The 18,054-nt window shown below is 49.2% G+C and overlaps 1 protein-coding gene across 1 annotated transcript in view; it reads left to right on the top strand.

Moving 5' to 3' along the window:
• Nucleotides 1-3,387: 3,387 nt before the first annotated feature.
• The window catches only part of LOC119185374 (uncharacterized), a 61,747-nt gene continuing 47,080 nt past the window's right edge, over nucleotides 3,388-18,054 (top strand). The window contains exon 1 of the mRNA XM_037434422.2: nucleotides 3,388-3,875. Within this exon, the coding sequence (XP_037290319.2) occupies nucleotides 3,787-3,875 (89 nt within the window). The 5' untranslated portion in view covers nucleotides 3,388-3,786. The remainder of the gene's footprint in view (nucleotides 3,876-18,054) is intronic.

Here is an 18,054-nt window from a genome sequence, read left to right on the forward strand (position 1 = left end):
TATTTTAATAAACATCACTCTGCAGGTGGCATGCTTCTAAGTTCGGAAGGCTCACAGTTGAGAAAAAATGTTTTGTTTCTCATATATTCTAGCAATGCGCTGTTTTCTATGCAATAAATTAGAGCTATTCTTTATCGAAATAATTTGTGATGGTTGCCAAGCTGACTGGGACGTTCAGCACAGAATGAACCTACACTGAGTCGCCCAGCTCAGCCCCGTTGAAGCTTTCGGCATCTCACTCGATATTCACTATCTTCAGAATCCAACCACCTTGTGAATGATCTCGCCTTCATCCCGCCGGATTTCTTCTCTCAAGAGGCGTGCAAAGCTTTTGCCTTTATCACTATTCACCCGACGACCACGAATGTTACTGTTCCAAAAGAGCGCACGGTTGATTGAGACTTGGGATCGGCGATGAAGATGTTAACGCGCTATTCTGCAACAGCCGGCGTGTTCGTATCACTGAGTGGTATTGGCACCCGACAGTGAACCAGAGGGCGCAACGAAGCTCTTTGGGCCGCTTCAGAATTGTTGGTACCGACCACCAGGGATACTAAGAAACTGGAACGCTCGCTGAACTAAGTAACACGCTGAAGTGTCAGCGCCCTTTTTGGCACGTTTGCAAAGAACGCTTCCTGGGCGCTTACATAATCAGCCGTGACCCCCCTTGCTTACAACTAAAAAAGAAAATGATATGTATGTGCAGGTTCGGTTTTGCTGCGTCTACTCGCTAGGCTACGCATTGTAAGACTCGGTTTTGCTGCGCCTACCCGCTAGGCTGTGTGTTCTGGCGCTACCATCAGATCTCGTAAACTGCATTGCCGGGTGCCTATTATCAAATGTTTCCGCACAAATGCTATATACAACGTCGCCTGTGGTACATGCAGCTTTGTTGTATGACGTCCTCGTGTAGCCTTCTAAGATGTCACACACTTTCCACACGTCTGGTCCCAGAAGTCTGAGCCAAGAGAATGCGTGATACCAACTGACGGCCTGAAATGTGAGATGTGGTGCATCGCTTTACATTTCTGCGTTCCTTTTCAAACAAGCTCTGCGTTTCAGAGAGGTAGTTACTCATAAGCGGAAGGAAGCTCATCTATTCGACTCCGGGAACGTCATGGATCTGTAGATATACAATGCAACAGTGTCCGCTGCCTCTGCTGTACTCAGGCAGGAATTCCGCGCACAGGAAGCAGCCTTTTGACTGCGCATACTTTGAATACACAGTAGACTGTTTAGACAACGTGCGATCTATAAGCCGACCCTCGTCACCATCGCGTTTCGTCGACATGTTTGTCGTCTGTGATTACGTTGAAACCAGACATTATTTTTAACTGCAAGAACTGCGCGAAAAAGAGACAAGAACCTGTGGTAGGCACACGCACAAGTGCAGACTGATCTTTTTCTTCTTTTTTTTCTTTGCTTCCAAGTTTGTGACAACGCATGAAGCAGTGTCGACCTTTACGCAGTACAAGGCACTCGCCGGGGTGACTTTGTTAGCATGCGTCAGAGTTTGCCCACAAATCAGATGTTAGTCCAACGAACAGTTGCCTCGTTGGAGACATTTGAAGGTCGATATAAAATTTAATTATGGGCGTAAGCTTCTTAACTTGGTACACTTTCATGGGGATTATTTGCAATCTTTGTATTTTCGCGCCCAAACCCGGATATGATTGAAACGCACTTGGGGCTCTGACCACCCGCGGTTCATCCGACTCAGAGGACGTTTTTTCGCCTTCGTCGAAATGTGACCGGGAATGGAACATGCACCCGCGTGCTTGGGAACGAAACGCCATTGACGTCAGGGTGCGTTATTCTCACATCGAAGCCCACACAAGTATATTGATGCATTCTAAAAAAAAAAACAAAACACTGTATACTCTGGGCTTGCAGTGCGGGCATTGTGAGCGCAGGTAATTTGCACGCCTCCCGGCTTCTGGCACGCGAAAGTTACTTGCACACTGTTTGTCACCTATATTTGATGTAAGTGCTTTTTTTATTTTTGTATTAAACGAATAATGTGGTGTCATCGCTTTAGCAGCATTTGCAGCTGTGAAAGCCAATGAGAAGCGTTCATTGTACTCGCGCTGCAACGGCACAGCTGCTGACCGTCCGCTTCTTTCGAAACAGATTGAACCTGGCACCTAAACCCTTTTGCAGGTAAAATTTTGTTCAACAGTTCTTGTCTCAGGCATGTCCTGCTTTTTCCACCCTTTTGCAGGTAGAATTTTGTTCAACAGTTCTGGTCTCAGGCATGTACTTCTTGTCGATTCGTGTGACGCGATTGTTCTGTCTTGATTTGTTAGATATGCAAACTTTGTCTTGTGCTTGTTGCTGCCTATTCCTGCTTAGAGTCTCATCCTTAAAGGCTAGCAGTACTTTATAAATAAATAAACAAATAAATGTCCGCAGTATACGAGCCTATTAGCACCTCAACAGCGCGGCGTCACGTGATGCGAAGAGAAACACTACCGCTTTTAAAGTTGAATTAAGAGCAGGGTTCTGTATGCATGGCGTCGCATAGGTGTCACTGACTGACCTGAGTTAACGGGAGGAGCAGTAGCCCACGCCGTACCGCTTCGCAGTTCTCACCAATTTGCCGTCAGAACGACTGTCAGAACCAGGGTCGGCAGCAACGTGCCGCTCTACCAGTGACGTTGTACACGACGTATCTCCTCAGGATATTGAGGCTCAAGTGGATTCTCCCGTCCACGGTCTCGTCCATCTTGTTCTTCAAATATAATGCTAGCTTAACGCACAGCGGAGGCGCCTTCAGAGCGCCCGTCCTTGTGGTTGCTTCATTGGAGACGCGATGCATGACCTGCGTTGAAACATGTTGTACGCAAGCGGGACTTTACTGGCAGAAAACTGGCCTTGAATTCGATAACGAGGCATTCGATAACACCCCTGGGTGTTGTTCATCCTTCGTTGCCAACACGACTATGGCGGCATTTACGCGCTGGCTTCAAATCATTTGTGATTTTTCTTTTCCTCGCGCGCTTACTGTGACATTATTAGGTATATCGATATTATAAGTCTTTATCCGCTCATATCGACGTGTGTCCTCGTGATTTTATACGTTTTTGCGCATATCGACGTGACTCTACAGGCTGGCGACGTCGATGATACTGTTGTGATGACGTTTATCGCTCATGTTTGCCTCACACGTGTTTTGCACGTCACCGGACGGTCACATCCTGCTTCTCACTCAATGACGCGTCAGAGGAAAACTCGACGGAGGCGTTGCTCGAAGCCGTAATCACGGGCGAACGAAATGACGGGCTAGAGGCGATGACCAGTGATCGGACGTGAAAAAGAGAGAGAGGGGGAACGCAGAGAACCGTTCCGTCAAACGCACTGCGAGCTACCTGCCACAACTGCGCCGCTTTGCCATCGCGAGGCGTGTTTATTTTCATTGAAAAGAGAGCGGCATACCTCTTGCAACCAGTTCTTCGCGCGCTCTCTCAGCCGGCGAGAGGGGTCACGTGACGAGCCCGCTCTCCCTGTTTGGGTGAAACGGTGCGATGAAGCGCTTCTCCTCAAAGAGCGCGCCGAGCGGGAATCCCGCGTGCGTTTTTTCGGCGCCCGCCGTCCGGCATTCTTGTACAGCAGTAGTGGCCGCCGCCGGTGGGTGCGGGGTGGCCGACGTCGAAAGCGGTCGGTGTGTGCTTCTCTGGATGTGCGTGCTCTACTCGATGCAATGGTGAAGCCGTGCTGCTGAATACCTGTCCTCGAGCAGTCAGTGTTGTCCACCGTGGCTAGCATGGTTGTGCGTCGACCGCCAAGATGATGAAGTGGAGGGTGCAAGGCAAGTCGGGCTGCTCCGCAAGGAAGAGCTCGGCAATCCGATCGGCCAAACGCCCCAGCACTGAAGAGTGAGTGATCCCAGTTCTTTGCACACGCACCAGATTCCCGCCGTGACACATTTGCAGCCTCGTCCAGGTGTGGGCACGTGTTTTTGTTTAGGTATATTTTCCACTTCGCGAACCTGTCTTCGCAGGTTATCGCACTGTTCTGTGCGTAGACCTAAGTAAGAAAACGTGTGGTACCGATAATCGACGGCGATGAAAAAACAAAGGGAACGAGCTTCGAACTGAAGGAAGGTGTATAATCGCGTTGACTTACATTTCCACGAAAAAGAAAATGTCCCAGGCGAGCATATTTTCTTAACACGCCTGCAGCAACGATGCGTTTCACTTGCATCTGAATAAACGTTCCTCAAGAAATCCGGGAGACGAGAGAAGGCTATCTTGTGTCATTAGAAGCACGCGCAAAGTCTGCGGCACGGAACACTAAAGCTGAGCAACGTGCTTATCACGTAACATGCTACGTCACGCTCTTGCCAGGGGGGGGTGGGGGTGGAGGTTAGATGCCGAGGGTTATCTGCGCGCAGTGCTCATTGGGGCGCGTGCCGTTTCGCGAGTTCCTGCGAAGAGGCCCCGACAGCCCCCACGCTCCCTTTCGCAGCGCGCATGCTGGATAAACGCGGTGGGCGTTGCAGCCGGGTTGTATACGCCCGCGCAGCGGAGTACAACGAGGAGCGAGGCGTGCTGGCGCTCTGCTTTCGCTTAATAAGCCTCGCCGCATTCACGCGTAGGAGAAGACGGCGCGGCTTGATAGTAGCGCGGGCTTCTCCCGTATGCAGAGGAGTCGCTTTTTCCACGCTGCAAGTAATTGATGTGGCCCCTCCGAAGGCGGTGCTGGCTGCTTGCGCTCAGTTGACTTGTCCTTGGAAGCGACGCACGCAGTGTGAAGAAGGCTGCTGTGTCGTCGCCGTGTGTACTTGGGCGGGAGAAATGAAAACTTTGCTGAAGCGCACCAAAAAACAGATGGACAGAAGAGGCTGACAAGGACAGCGCTTCTGTCCGTCCGTCCGTTTTTTTTTTTTGTATGCTTCAAAGAAATTTTCAGTTATGAACGTAATCCAGCTGGCCCAACCTGCCATTTTGGGTGGTAGCTTTGTTCGCTGTAACTCGACACTAACTCGAACTCGCGGCACTCTGTCAGCTTATCTGCGAATCCCCCGAATTCTGACCTTTAACTGGGAGGGAAGCAACCTAAAAAACGCCAAACATTATGTAATCAAAAGCCATGCTTGTGTTACGCAAACCTCTGATAGCAAGGTCGGACCAGCCATCGCTGGGTGACGCTAACATATCGCTCTGATACTTAGCCGCAGGACGTCTGCGATGGATGTAGGCCCATGTGCTCAGAGTTGGGTGCACGTTAAAGAACCCCAGGTGGTCGAAATTTCCGGAGCTCTCCACTACGGCGTCTCTCATAATCATATGGTGGTTTTGGGACGTTAAACCCTACATATCAATCGACGTCTGCAATGGATCGAATGCACTGGTTGAAACCGCCGTTTTCCATATCGAACATTCGGTGCACGTTAAGGACTCACAAAAGGCGAAAATAGAGCCCACAAGGGCCACCACTGATGTTGGAGAAACACTGGGGTACGGTACTTTTTCCGTATGCATCATATGTGGCTCGCAATCTTTTCGAAGATACGCATGTGCAACAGTAAAAATTTGTTCGTGTTGCCTGTGTGTTTTTGAAGAATATATTTTGCGCGCCAACTATGTCAACACTCCGGCATGAATGGGGTAGAAACTGGAATATTGTACGGGACTATTACCGGGTAAATTTTTTTTTCTTTTCTGCGAGAGAATTTCGTGCTCGAAGTTTGGGAAATAGCCGTGAGCAATCAGCTGACTCTGCTCGAGTTATGTAGGGATCGACGCGTCACGTCGCTTAGAATTGACACTGTGTGTTTTCGCTCTGAATACCGCTTGAGTCGAATGGAAAAGCTCTATTCGGGTCCGTCAGAGTGGAGTGCCCCGTATATATTATTGTTACCTCTTATTTCACATCGCATCCATCATGCTAGCAAAGTCAAGCTCAATTTTGCTGGTCGCCAAAGTGCGAAAATTCGCCTTGGGCCTATAGCGATGAATCAGATGACTTACCCTCCCGAATTGCCGCAGTCACATTGTCTTCACTATTTCAATCAGCTCTGCTAACATATATGGAATCCTCGGACTTACAATAACAAATTTGCTCAACTATAGATCACTTATTTGCATACCATTTTTTTCTCTTGATTTTACTCTGATAATTACGTGCGTGTGTGAGCAGCAAATTTTCGAGTTTATCCGTCATGGTGGTCTGATGATTACTGTGCTCGACTGCTGACCCGAAGGTCCCGTGTGCTCAGATTTGGGTGCACGTTAAAGAGTCCCAGGTGGTGAAAATTTCCGGAGCCCTCCACTACGTCGTCTCTCATAATCGTATGGTAGTTTTGGGACGTTAAGCCCCACATATCAATCAATAAATGCTGACCCGAAGGTCGAGGGATCGAATCGCGTCCGCCCGCGGGGGCCTCGTTTCCACGCAGGAAAAATGTTCGAGGCCGTTTTCTCAGATTTAGGTACTCGCTGGAGACCACCGAGTGAACGAACGTTTCGATTGTGCGAACCGTACTCGATTCGAAAACTGCATGCTCGGAATTTTCTCGAATGTAGGACTACTGCAGAGCACGAGGTGAATATTCAAATTCGAATATTCGAACAAGTAGCGCATTACGAGCGCTTTGTATTCTTGTTCTTAGCGTGAAGCTTCACTATAATACGTACCGCTCATCAAGGTTCAAAAAAAAAAAAAACGTAATTGCGACTGATGGCCCAACTAGGTTCCAGAGCGCCTATGCTTAAGCGCGTCACCTCTATAATATTACCGAAGAGGGGGGCGTGGTCATGAGTTTTTTTTTTTTTTAGGAGAAAAGCCCCTTCATAGCATAAATACTGTTAATGTGTGTTCGCAGTGGTTTCACTCATTCGTAATAGTTGGTGATAGGAGGTGGATTACAAGCACTGAAGTGAGTGGGGGGAGGAGGGTTGCTATCACAGACATTGGATGGGGGGGGGGGGGGCGATTGCCTCTATCCCCCCCCCACTGGATTTCGATTTTCCACTCGCACTGTGGCCACAAAGTTAAGCGAAAAGGGCTTTTTGAAAAGGGCAGAAAAAAAAAAGCTCGGGAACTTGGCGATATCAGATGAGTCCCGCACAGTACTAAGTGTGTGAGTACGGCTGCGTATGAACGTGCGGAATCGCACAGCCGATGGTGAATATGTATACGCTACCGCTGAGTGCTGCGTTCCCTGTGATTCAAGATGTCTTACTGTCATCACTTAGAAATACACGCGACCCGCGCTTCGTGATTGTTTTCAGGAGTGGTTTTTCTTTTCGCCGAACTTTATTCCGTGGCTTTCATTCTGCACCTTCTCGTTCTGTGGATAGATGCATTCACATAACCATGAGAATTGTTACCTGCGCTGAAAGGCTTCAAAATAGAAAACAAAATACTGTGTGCAAGCATTACAGTGCATCGTGCTGCTCGATATTTTCAAGAGAGATGGTTTTTTTTTCGCTTCAAGATGGACGCAAGTGCACATAATTATAATAATTGCTCGAAAATGTCAAGCAGTTAATTTTCCTCCGTAATCATTTGTAACGGGTATATCACCAGCAGTTTTTTTAATGTGCTGCAGCCTGATAACATGTCGTTTGATTCATTTATCTTGAAAGAACAGCAAATGTCAACTTCCCGTTTTCCGACTTTTCAACACGTCCATCTTTGATATTAGAGGACAGCGTTTATTCATATTCGCATACGGAAAATGTTGACGGTATGGCATCGCATGTACATATACACAGGCTCATAGGTAACAGGTTTTATTATGTATGAAATAACAGTGATGTTTCTCCAAGTTCCTGTTCGAAAATCTCATTAATTACCTCAACGCTGCCGAAATGTAATTTAATTACGTTATTACTTTCGCGAAATTTTTAAGACGTAAAATTACATTACAATCTATACAGTTCTCTGCTAGCAATATAATTTTTTTTAAAGTTACTTCAACTATATCACGAGCTAGCTCGTCTGAACTTCAGGTTTGGCAGGCAGATGAACTTTTAGTTACATTTCTTTCCATATTCGGTCAATTAGTTAATGCCATAACAGGCATGTGGCGGTGGCCCCCTGTGCAATGAGTCGCTCGCCTCAGCATTTCCAATGAAGTTGTACATCCATACAGTCATAGTTAGAAACGGACATTAGTAAAAAGTAGTGAAAATACAGTGACCTCTCGCTCGTACGAACGTGAGTTCAACAAATACTTCGTAATAACGAACTTTCAGAAAATCCCATCGTCGTTCTCCCGCCCTTACTTTTGAGGTCAGTTAATGAAGTTTTGCGCTCTGCAGCACTGGCTTGGCCGATGCATCCCGCACTCAAATCGTCCGTCCATCGGCGGCGGTGCAACATCGCTTGGGCATGCAACGCCGTCCAGGCATGCGGTAGACTAAAACGAGCCACGTGCGCTCCAGTACCTGCACAAAACTATCACATTTAGGTACTGTTTCCACTGTTCTTCCGAAACCGAAAGAAGCAGAGTGCGACAAAGAAGTTGTAATGGCTGATGCATGTTCCGATCCTGTATTTCTAGCCGAGGCTGTATACCACCTATTAGACAGTTGCGAGGCAGTGTCACAGCAACAAGCTGCGCTTGAGGCAGGGCACAACAGAACGTATACTCTTTTTGGCAGCTTTGTCTCATCTTGCAGTTTGAGGGTGCCGGTTCAAATGAAAATTACAAAATCATTTTCAAAATAATCTGCATTTCACTCGTTTGACGCCATATCTGTTGTACACAGTGCGGATAAATCTTCTAGTGAGTATACAGTTTAATGAACTTTCAGTTAACTATTTCCATGGATCCCTTGACGTTCACTCATTTGTGAGCTCACTGTGATGCGTAATTTTCTTGATACTCGCTCGAAAATCTTTGAGCAAAATAAGCCACTCGGTTACCTTAATTTCACTGCGCAAGGTGTGAGTGTCAGTGTGATCGACTGCGAGATTGGACGTGTATATGCGGGCGCCCCTCGTCTGCAGCCTCTCGTACGGCACGGATCCGGCTCTCGGTGGCGAGCACCCAGCTCTCTCGGCGCCGGGAGGAGCACGTATTGAGGCCGCCCCGCGTGTGGCTCCTGGCAGTGTTTTTTGCGCCGCGCCAACATCCGGGTTTACCGGTATCGCTATCCCCCCTTGTCGCGCAATCGTGCTTCCCCAACAAAAAAAAAAATATAACCGCGATCGAGGATAAGTGCCAGTCATCGAGGTCTGGTAATAGGTGTCGGGAGGAAGAGTATTGCAACATCGCCGAAATATATACAGCGTTCTTTCGTGCAGCAAGAGGAATACGACTCGGCGGTGGCGCCGTCTGGTGTCTCGTAGCGCGTTACGCTTCTGTATACGTCCTCATCTCGTTGCCCCTCGAGGCGGCTCCTTCTTCGTCAAGTTCGACAAGCATTTCTTCCTGCCTCGTGCCGCTTCATTGAATACGCTGCCGAAACAATCTATCACGTGTAGTTCTATCTTTGTATACTGAAGTCGCGGATACGTGTTCACCCCTACATCTAAGCTGAGCTCCTTGCGCACCTGTTAGCACAAAAGCGTGTGCATGCTCCCCCAACCGGGGGGAAAGGTAGGAAGCATTCATGTGCGCGGTGGAGGCCATGATGACTTTAGGGGAAGGCAAGGGTAAGGTTCATCGCAACGACCCCTCTTACCAAGCCAATGTACTCAACACTCTTTGCCCAAGCCCCCCTCTCTCTTTCTCTTCAGCCTTGGTCTCATTCTAGGCCAGTTATTCTGCCCACTATCACGAAAACCAAACACGTACCTTTGCGCAAAGTCGATCCTCAAGTGGGTGCCGCGATTAGTACAGGAGTCATGCTTACGCAGGTCATTTTTTGGTTTCACCTGTTACTCTACGGTCGCGCATTCAGCAGTCACATTTTGACAGCGCCATTCTCAGCGTTGCGTGTAACGACAGCTTCGCGTTCCAAAAAATGCCGCTTTAATGCCGTCCGTCTGTACGCAACTTTTATACTACACCTATGAACTTGCCCGATTCATCGTTACTTATTATTATTTTTTTAAACACAGGTAGACCTCCGTTAGCTCGTTGTCCCATCGGTTTTCTCCATTGCACATGTTCCTTGAATGGCACCTGCGGAGATATACATAACTTAATTTGCAGTCTACAACGAAGGACAGCGCCCAACTAATCCCTATCCCTCTAAAGAAAGACCCAATTATTCGCACTTTTGATTTGCAAAGAAGACCAAAGGCAGCTAGGTGCGCGATAATATGGACGCGTGACTGGCGTTTGAATGGATGCCTATCAGTATTCAGCTTCGAGGAACGGCGGGCACGACATGGTAAAAACAATGAGAAAAATCTGGAGAAACGTGTGATGATAGCAGCGGCGGTGGCGCTAGTGGAACAATATTGTCAAGCGTGTGGAACTGTCGCGCCGTAACAATATGATATTTGAAATGCTGACGGTATGGCATTGCATGCACATGTACACAGGATATCAATAGGTAAGAGGCGTTATTCTGTAGGCAATGACAGTGGTGTTTCTCCTAGTTCTTTGTATACATTGCCATTTTCGGCGCCCAAATATCGTTTCTTGATGGCTCGTGAACTCGGTAAACGTCTTGATCTCTATTTCCCCCCCCTCCCCGCGCTCTTTTTCTTCACAGTGAAAGCTGTTATGGGATCACAACAAGGGTCGCGTTCCCCGTAGTTGTCCGCCGACGCCGGTGTCTATAACCTATATCGTGCCAAATAAATAAAAATCATCAAGGACACAATGGGATTCGAAGCAGGGTCCCCTCGGTGCTTGAAACTGTGCTACAAACTGGCCTTAAAGAAGCTTGATGTCGGAAAAAAATGGCAGCATATCCACGGAGTGAATGATGGGGAGTGGGGCGAAGCATTCGTCCGTCCATTCGTTCTTGCTTCCGTCCGTTCCTGCGTACGTCTGTGTAACCGTCCATGCGTCCATCCACCCGTCCGTGCGTGCGTCTGTTCGTGCGTCCGTCCATGCGTTCGTCCATGCATCCGCGCCTGCGTCCGTTCATGCGTCCATCCATGCATCTGTCTGTGTGTCCGCTCGTCCATCTATTCAGCACTCCAAGTACCATCATCTCGCATCTTTTCATCATATATTTCCCATATAGAAGCACCGCCATCCAGCCGACATTCCAAGGACTAAACGAGAGGTGACACACGCACACTTTCTTACGGCTTGCGCTTCGGGTCCACTTCCCACCTTTAACCACCTCGAGTTCATGGTATATACTAGTTCACTGTATTCATGGCACTGCGGCCGAACGCTCGCTAAACCTTTCTAAAACCAAAGAGGTTACACCCAGCGAGTATAACGTAGCAACATTTTCCTGGCAGATAAAGCTCAATGTACATGCCAATGGCTGCTAATGGGGATCGCAGCGTGCGCGTTACCTAAAGGTCGAATGCTCCTGTCTCTTATTCCCCCTTAGCACCCATTAACATGTACATTGAGCACTATCTTTTATTGTTCAACAACGCACAGAAGAAATCTCTCACCGGAACCACCTTGGAGGTCAAAATCGTAAGGACCGCTATTTCGGGTATGTGCCACTAGTGGTTACGTACTACGAGGGGCGCACAAGCCACGCCATAAGCGTGTTAGCGTCTCTCGTCGTTGTTAGCGTCTCACGGCGTCTCTGGGCTGGCGGACGCCCGTCATGGCAAGCCAGCCCCCGAAGAAGGCGCTAGCCTTCGACGTAGTCGTCCCCGAGGGGACTAGTCCCGAAGACGTCGTTGACGCGACGTCTTCAATAGTAGGAATCGAAGAAGTGTACTGCGTTCAGCACTTTGGAGGCCGGAACTACCAAGTTACCGTCAACAGTGAGGCCGCACTGGCCCAAATCGTAGACGCGTCGCACCTTATCATCCGAGGAGAGCGCGTCGCCATCGTACCCCTGGGACCCCAAGTGACCCAAGTGACCGTCCTGTTCCTGCCGTGCCGCGTACCCAGCGAAGTCCTCGCACAAGCACTCTCTCCCTACGGGAAGGTGCTGCACATCACCAGAGGACTCATGGGATCGCGCCCAACCGTGACCACTGGGACGCGATACGTCCGCATGGAAATGAAGGCTTCGTCACCGGTGCCCAACTACCTCAAGGTCGCGGGCCATCGAGTGACCTGTGACTATAAAGGCATCCAGCGAGTGTGTCGTCGATGTGGAGACAGTGGGCACTTCCGCATGAACTGCACAGCTCCGTTTTGTGGAAGGTGCGGCGTTTATGGCCACGACGGGAAAGGCTGCTCGCTGCCGTGTCGCCGTTGTGGGGACCCGCATGCCACCGTGGCCTGCACCATCAGGCCATCGTATTCCGAGGCGGCATCTAAGGATTTCCCTCCACTTCAACCAGGAACGCCATCTAAGAACAAGTGCGACGATTCGTCGGCGCGAGCTGTGGTGGCCGACCACGACCAGGGTGTGCCAATCGCGGCGCTGCACCAGACGCCCACTGCGTTCCCAGCGATTCCGGGCCTGGTAATCCCTCCAGGTACTGAAAACTTAAGTTCCCCGCGTCCCGTGGCCATTTCTGAGGAATCGCAGGCCAAGCCCTCGTCAGACGAAGCGCCTCGTGAGGACGGCGTCTCGGATGGGAATATTGCATCTGAGGCTCCTCGCGTTGCTGCTCTGTCGACAACAAGTTCAGGTGTCATCGAGGAGTCTACATCTCAAGACGACGACGCCTGCATCTACGAGGACTCCAACAGCACCGCGAGTGAGGCGCCCCTACAAATTGACGAAGACACCAGCCCCAGTGACATAAGCCAGGACAGTGGAGACGTCTTTGTACCATCCTCGCTCAAACACCCGGACACCAAACGCCCCCGGATCACTACTCGTGACTTAGAAGCCCCCACCAGAGACAGAAGTCCCCTGCGGACTTCGACGCGATCCCGGAAGCCCCGAGCCTCCGGTGGATCGCCTGGCCGGAAAAAATGACTCAGCCACTTGCGGGGCATTGGCTCCCGCACCTGATAAAGGTACCCCTGCATTTGCGTGATCCGATAGTATGTTTTCATTTTCCCCATGGCTCTTACTCTAAAAGTTATTACTTTTAACGTTCAAGGTTTCCGAAATCCACAAAAACAGGCTGAGGTATTGGCTTTTGCACGTTCAGTGCACTGTGATTTGCTGTTCATGCAAGAAACAAATTTTTTCAAGCTTTCTGATGTACTCGCTTTCAAGCGCGCGTTCAATTTTGATTGTTTCTTTTCGTACGCCAGCACGCAATCGACTGGCGTCGGAGTCGTTATTTTTAACCGAGGTCTTTTGCGTGACCATCATGTTTCCTTCGATGCCTTCGGACGCGTGCTGGCGTTCGACTGCACCTTTTTTTCGTTAAGAATAAGATTTGTTGCCGTGTATGCCCCAGCGGCACGCGAAAACTCAAACGCGTTCTTCCAATCTCTTGATGCGTTCCTTTTAAATTCCCGACATGTGGTACTTTTAGGGGATTTCAATTGTGTCTTAGACTCACACGCAGACGTTCGAGGTCCGGGTCGCGGCCGGTCAAACTGGAATGCCAGAGAACTCGAACGTCTAGTGCAGCAATTGGCATTGAGTGACATTCATCAAATTGTGCATGGCAGTAATTATGCCTATACTTGGCGTCGAGCAACGTCGAGCAGCCGAATTGATCGCGTGTATGCATCCCCCAGTATCATTACCTACGTTCACGACATTGGGGTAATGTCATTGCCACCGACACCGGTGTACATTAGCGACCATCGGCCGGTTATGTTATCTCTCCGCCTGCCAGCGGGGACGCCAACGGTTGACAGACCATGGCGTCTCGATTGCCGTGTCCTCCAGGACTCTCAGGCTACGGAAAAATTATCCCGAGCGTTACGCGCATCGCTTATTGGGGCCGATGTAGCTGATTGGGATCGCCTCAAAGAACAGTGGCGGCATCATTGCAGTGCGTCGGGCAGAGGACTTTGCACCCGTATGTCAAAAGATGCGTCATTGTTAATCCAGAAGATACGCATTGCCAATCGAGATCCCAGTCCTTCCACTGTAATGCGGGCATGGCAAGAGGAGCTCATTGAACGGTACCAGCGTATTATGCGCGCTTCTTCACTCTCGGCTGCAGCTTGGCGCTGTAGACGTGCACCCTGTGCGCACCCTGAGGTGCTAAGGTATGCACGCAGAGCTCTGCTTCGTCCACCAGGCTCGCCTGCCCACTCGCTGAGCTCTATCACCCCAGCTGCTGCGGGTACGCGCGACTTTCAGGAATTCACTCAACACTTTGAGTCAATAGCTAAATCTGGTGCTAATGTCTGTTACCCAGGATCCGTTTCTTCGCATCCTCTACTAGCAAATTTACCTCATGATTCCAACATGTCAAATGACGTCCTCCTATCACCGCCATCCGATGACGAAATCAAAGGCGCATTAGACGCAATGAAAAAGGGATCGGCCCCAGGGCCTGACGGACTGCCTGCAGAGTTTTATGTACAGTTCTGGCCTATCATTGGTCCAACTATGTCACGCGTCATTCGCAAGTGTTTCCAAGATATTACACTTCCAACTTCTTTCCACAAAGGCCGTATAACACTAGTTCCCAAGAAAGACCCAATGTCCACGCGACCAGAAGATTGGCGCCCTATTACCCTACTCAATGTAGATTACAAGCTCTTGGCTAACATTTTGGTGCACCGAATCAGTCCATTTCTTGCAACATTAACCGCTCCCCACCAGGTCTGTTCTGTTCCGGGCCGAGAAATACACACCCATACGTGGTTAACGCGTGACATCATCCAATACACCATTAGCCGATGTGCGCAAGGACTGTTGGTTTCATTAGATCAAGAGAAAGCTTTTGATTTCATAGAACATGGCTACATACTAAATGTTTTACATGCATACGGATTCCCGGATAAGTTCATTGACCTTATCAATGCGATGTACACCAATTTAGAAAGTACCCTTTACTTAGATTCCCGTGAGAGTCACGCATTTAGAGTCACGCGTGGGGTTCGTCAAGGGTGTCCCCTCTCCCCAGTGTTATTTATCCTTGCATTAGAGCCCTTCTTAAGGGCCGTTGAACATCACCCGCAGATTCGTGGCTTACCTCTACCCGGTAACACTCAAGTAAAAGTCGCTGCATATGCAGATGATATCACTCTCTATGTACATAATGAACAGTCGCTGCAGCATGCTCTTGATACATTCCATGATTTCGGTATTATCTCCGGTGCAAGGTTAAACTTTTCTAAAAGCCAGTATTTTTTCATTGGCAACCCCAGCGGTCGTATCAACATCACGTCGCCTTTACAGTGGTCTCCTGAGATTTCAATACTCGGAGTTACTTTCACTGTATTCGGTATACAGGATAGCATCTGGTCATCCGTTGTACAAACTCTTCTAAATGATATCGAAGCAGCCAGGTACTTCGAATTCCCCCTCTTGGAACGCCGATACTTAACTCAAACGGTGTACCTAGGAAAATTTTGGTACCTTTGCCATTCTGTTAAACCACCGCTCCATGTCTGCAGGAAAGTGCAAAGCTGCATCAGTTCATTTTTTTGGTCTGGTGGCACAGAATTGTTATCGCGTCCAGCGTTAGCTCAACCGCGAGATCAAGGCGGTTTTGCATTCCCCGACGTTTCCGTCACGGCTTCTACATTGTGCCTCCGCACTCTATTGCGAATACTAAGCAATGATGACATGCCCGCTCAGACACTGGCTCGTTACCATCTGGGGCCATCACTACGTGTCTTCTTGCCGGATAGCCAATTAAACAAAGGTCCCCAATCAACTGAATTACCATCTTTGTATCGAGCCCTTCTGGCATTTCACCGACGTTTGGAAGTTACGTGCCCAGAGATAGAGGTGGCCGATTCTAAAGTGGTGGACACAATGGCCGCCCTTCTACGGCCCTTGGTGCCCCAGCATCGTCAATCTGTATTGAACCGCGCTTGGAAACCAATAACTGCCGCAGTGTTGCCAGGGCATCTAAGAGACTTTGTCTGGAAGTTGGGCTGGGGCTTGCTCCCCACGCGAGACCGGTTGCAGCGATGGCAGGTGGTTCGCACTTCCACTTGCCCCAACTGCGTCATGGTAGAGACCAATCGACATGCGACGTTTGAATGTGTGGTTTCCCGCCTTTTTTGGCGTGCGGTTAATGCTGGTTTTCGGGGACAGGGTGTGCGAACTTTCGTGTCCAACGGCCGATTTCCGCGTAGCCGCTTCTCCGCTCTCTTAATAGTTGCGGGGCTGTTCAGCCTTTGGAGAAACCGATGTGAGGCCGTAGCTGCCAATTGCCGACGGCGTGCCTTGTGGCCGATACTGGGGAGATTGAGACGAGAGATCCTCGCGTTCCTCTCCGAAGAGCTTTTCTTCCTCGGGGAGCAAGAGTTTCTGCGGCATTGGTCGTGCCCTTTCGTCAAGGTGGAACACGAAAGGATACAACTCATTTTTCGACCGACTTGGTGCTAAGCAGCGCCCGTTGAGTTGTTATATATGATTTCGTTTGTTACAAATTGTGTTTCATTTGGCTCTATGGTATCGTTATACTCTTGTATCGTTATATCACATTGAATTTTTGTGTACATGTATGCCAACATAATCATGTATATTAGAGCAAATGTCTTCACTGTAACGTAGTGATGTTAGTCGTGAAATATAGATGTGCAGAAGTGTATGTGCCCTGTTACTGGAATGGTATGAAGCTTTGTGTTCTGTACATGCTGTAAATAAACTTTTTCTAAACAAGGAGCTTCACCCCTAAAAGAATCGTGTTACTATCAGTAATGAAACGTTTCAGAACAGCAAGTGCACAATCAGGCATCATACAATGTGAATTGCGTACCGAGTGAGTCGTCGAATGATCCAACCCCCCCCCCCCCCCCATTACAATAGCTTCAGGCGAATTCTTCATTGTCGCCAGCTGCAGCATCGAGATATTTCACTAAATTCCTTGCGAGTGGGTAGCGGGTACCACGCTTTTGCGAAGAATGACGAAGGATGGCATAGTGAATGCCTCCCTGCCACACAATATTTATGATGATTATTGACGTAGTGGATACCCTGCAGGTGTGCTTGTAGCAGTTACCAAAAGTGTGCTTGAAAAAGGCTGCTCTTCCAGCTATCGCTGTGACTGTGTTGCGCGTTCCGTGCAGGCCTGGCTGTTTTTTAGGGGCAAAGCTCCTTATAGCGGCACCCGTGTGTCCCCCGTAGTATGTAACAAGTATAATATTTTGACCCCCAAGGTGGTGCCGGTGAGAGACTTCTTCTGTGCGTTGTTGAACAATAAAAAATAGTGCTCAATGTACATGTCAATGGCTGCTAATGGGGAATGAGAGACAGCAGCATTCGGCTTTTAGTTAACGCGCAGGCTGCGACCACCATTAGCAGCCATTGGCATGTACATTGAGCACTATCTGACAAGACAGAGTTGCTACGTTATACTCGCTGGGTGTAACCTCCTTAGCTTTAGAAAGGTTTAGCGAGCGTTGAGCCGCAGAGCCATGAATACAATGAACTTGTATATACCATGAATGAACTCGAGGTGGTTAAAAATGGGTAGTAGATACGAAGCGCAAGCCGTAAGAAAGTAAAAGCCGAATTCTCCGCCTCTAATTTCCCATTAGCAGCCATTGGCATGTACATTGAGCACTATCTGACTGAAAAAGTTTGCTACGTCATACTCGCTGGGCGTAACCTCCTAGGTTTTAGAAAGGTTTAGCGAGCGTTGGGCCGCAGTGCCATGAATACAGTGAACTAGTATATACCATGAACTCGAGGTGGTTAAAGGTGGGAAGTGGACCCGAAGCGCAAGCCGTAAGAAAGTGTGCGTGTGCCACCTCTCGTTTAGTCCTTGGAATGTCCGCTGGATGGCGGTGCTTCTATATGGGGAATATATGATGAAAAGATGCGAGATGGTGGTACTTGGAGTGATGAATAGATGGACGAACGGACACATAGACTGATGCGTGGATGGACGCATGAACGGACGCAGGGGCGGCTGCATGGACGAACGCAGGGACGGACGCACGAACAGACGCACGCACGGACGGGCTGATGGACGCATGGACGCTCACACTGACGGACGCATGGACGGACG

The sequence above is a fragment of the Rhipicephalus microplus genome, chromosome 1 (assembly GCF_043290135.1).
Source record: "Rhipicephalus microplus isolate Deutch F79 chromosome 1, USDA_Rmic, whole genome shotgun sequence".
NCBI lineage: Eukaryota > Metazoa > Arthropoda > Arachnida > Ixodida > Ixodidae > Rhipicephalus > Rhipicephalus microplus.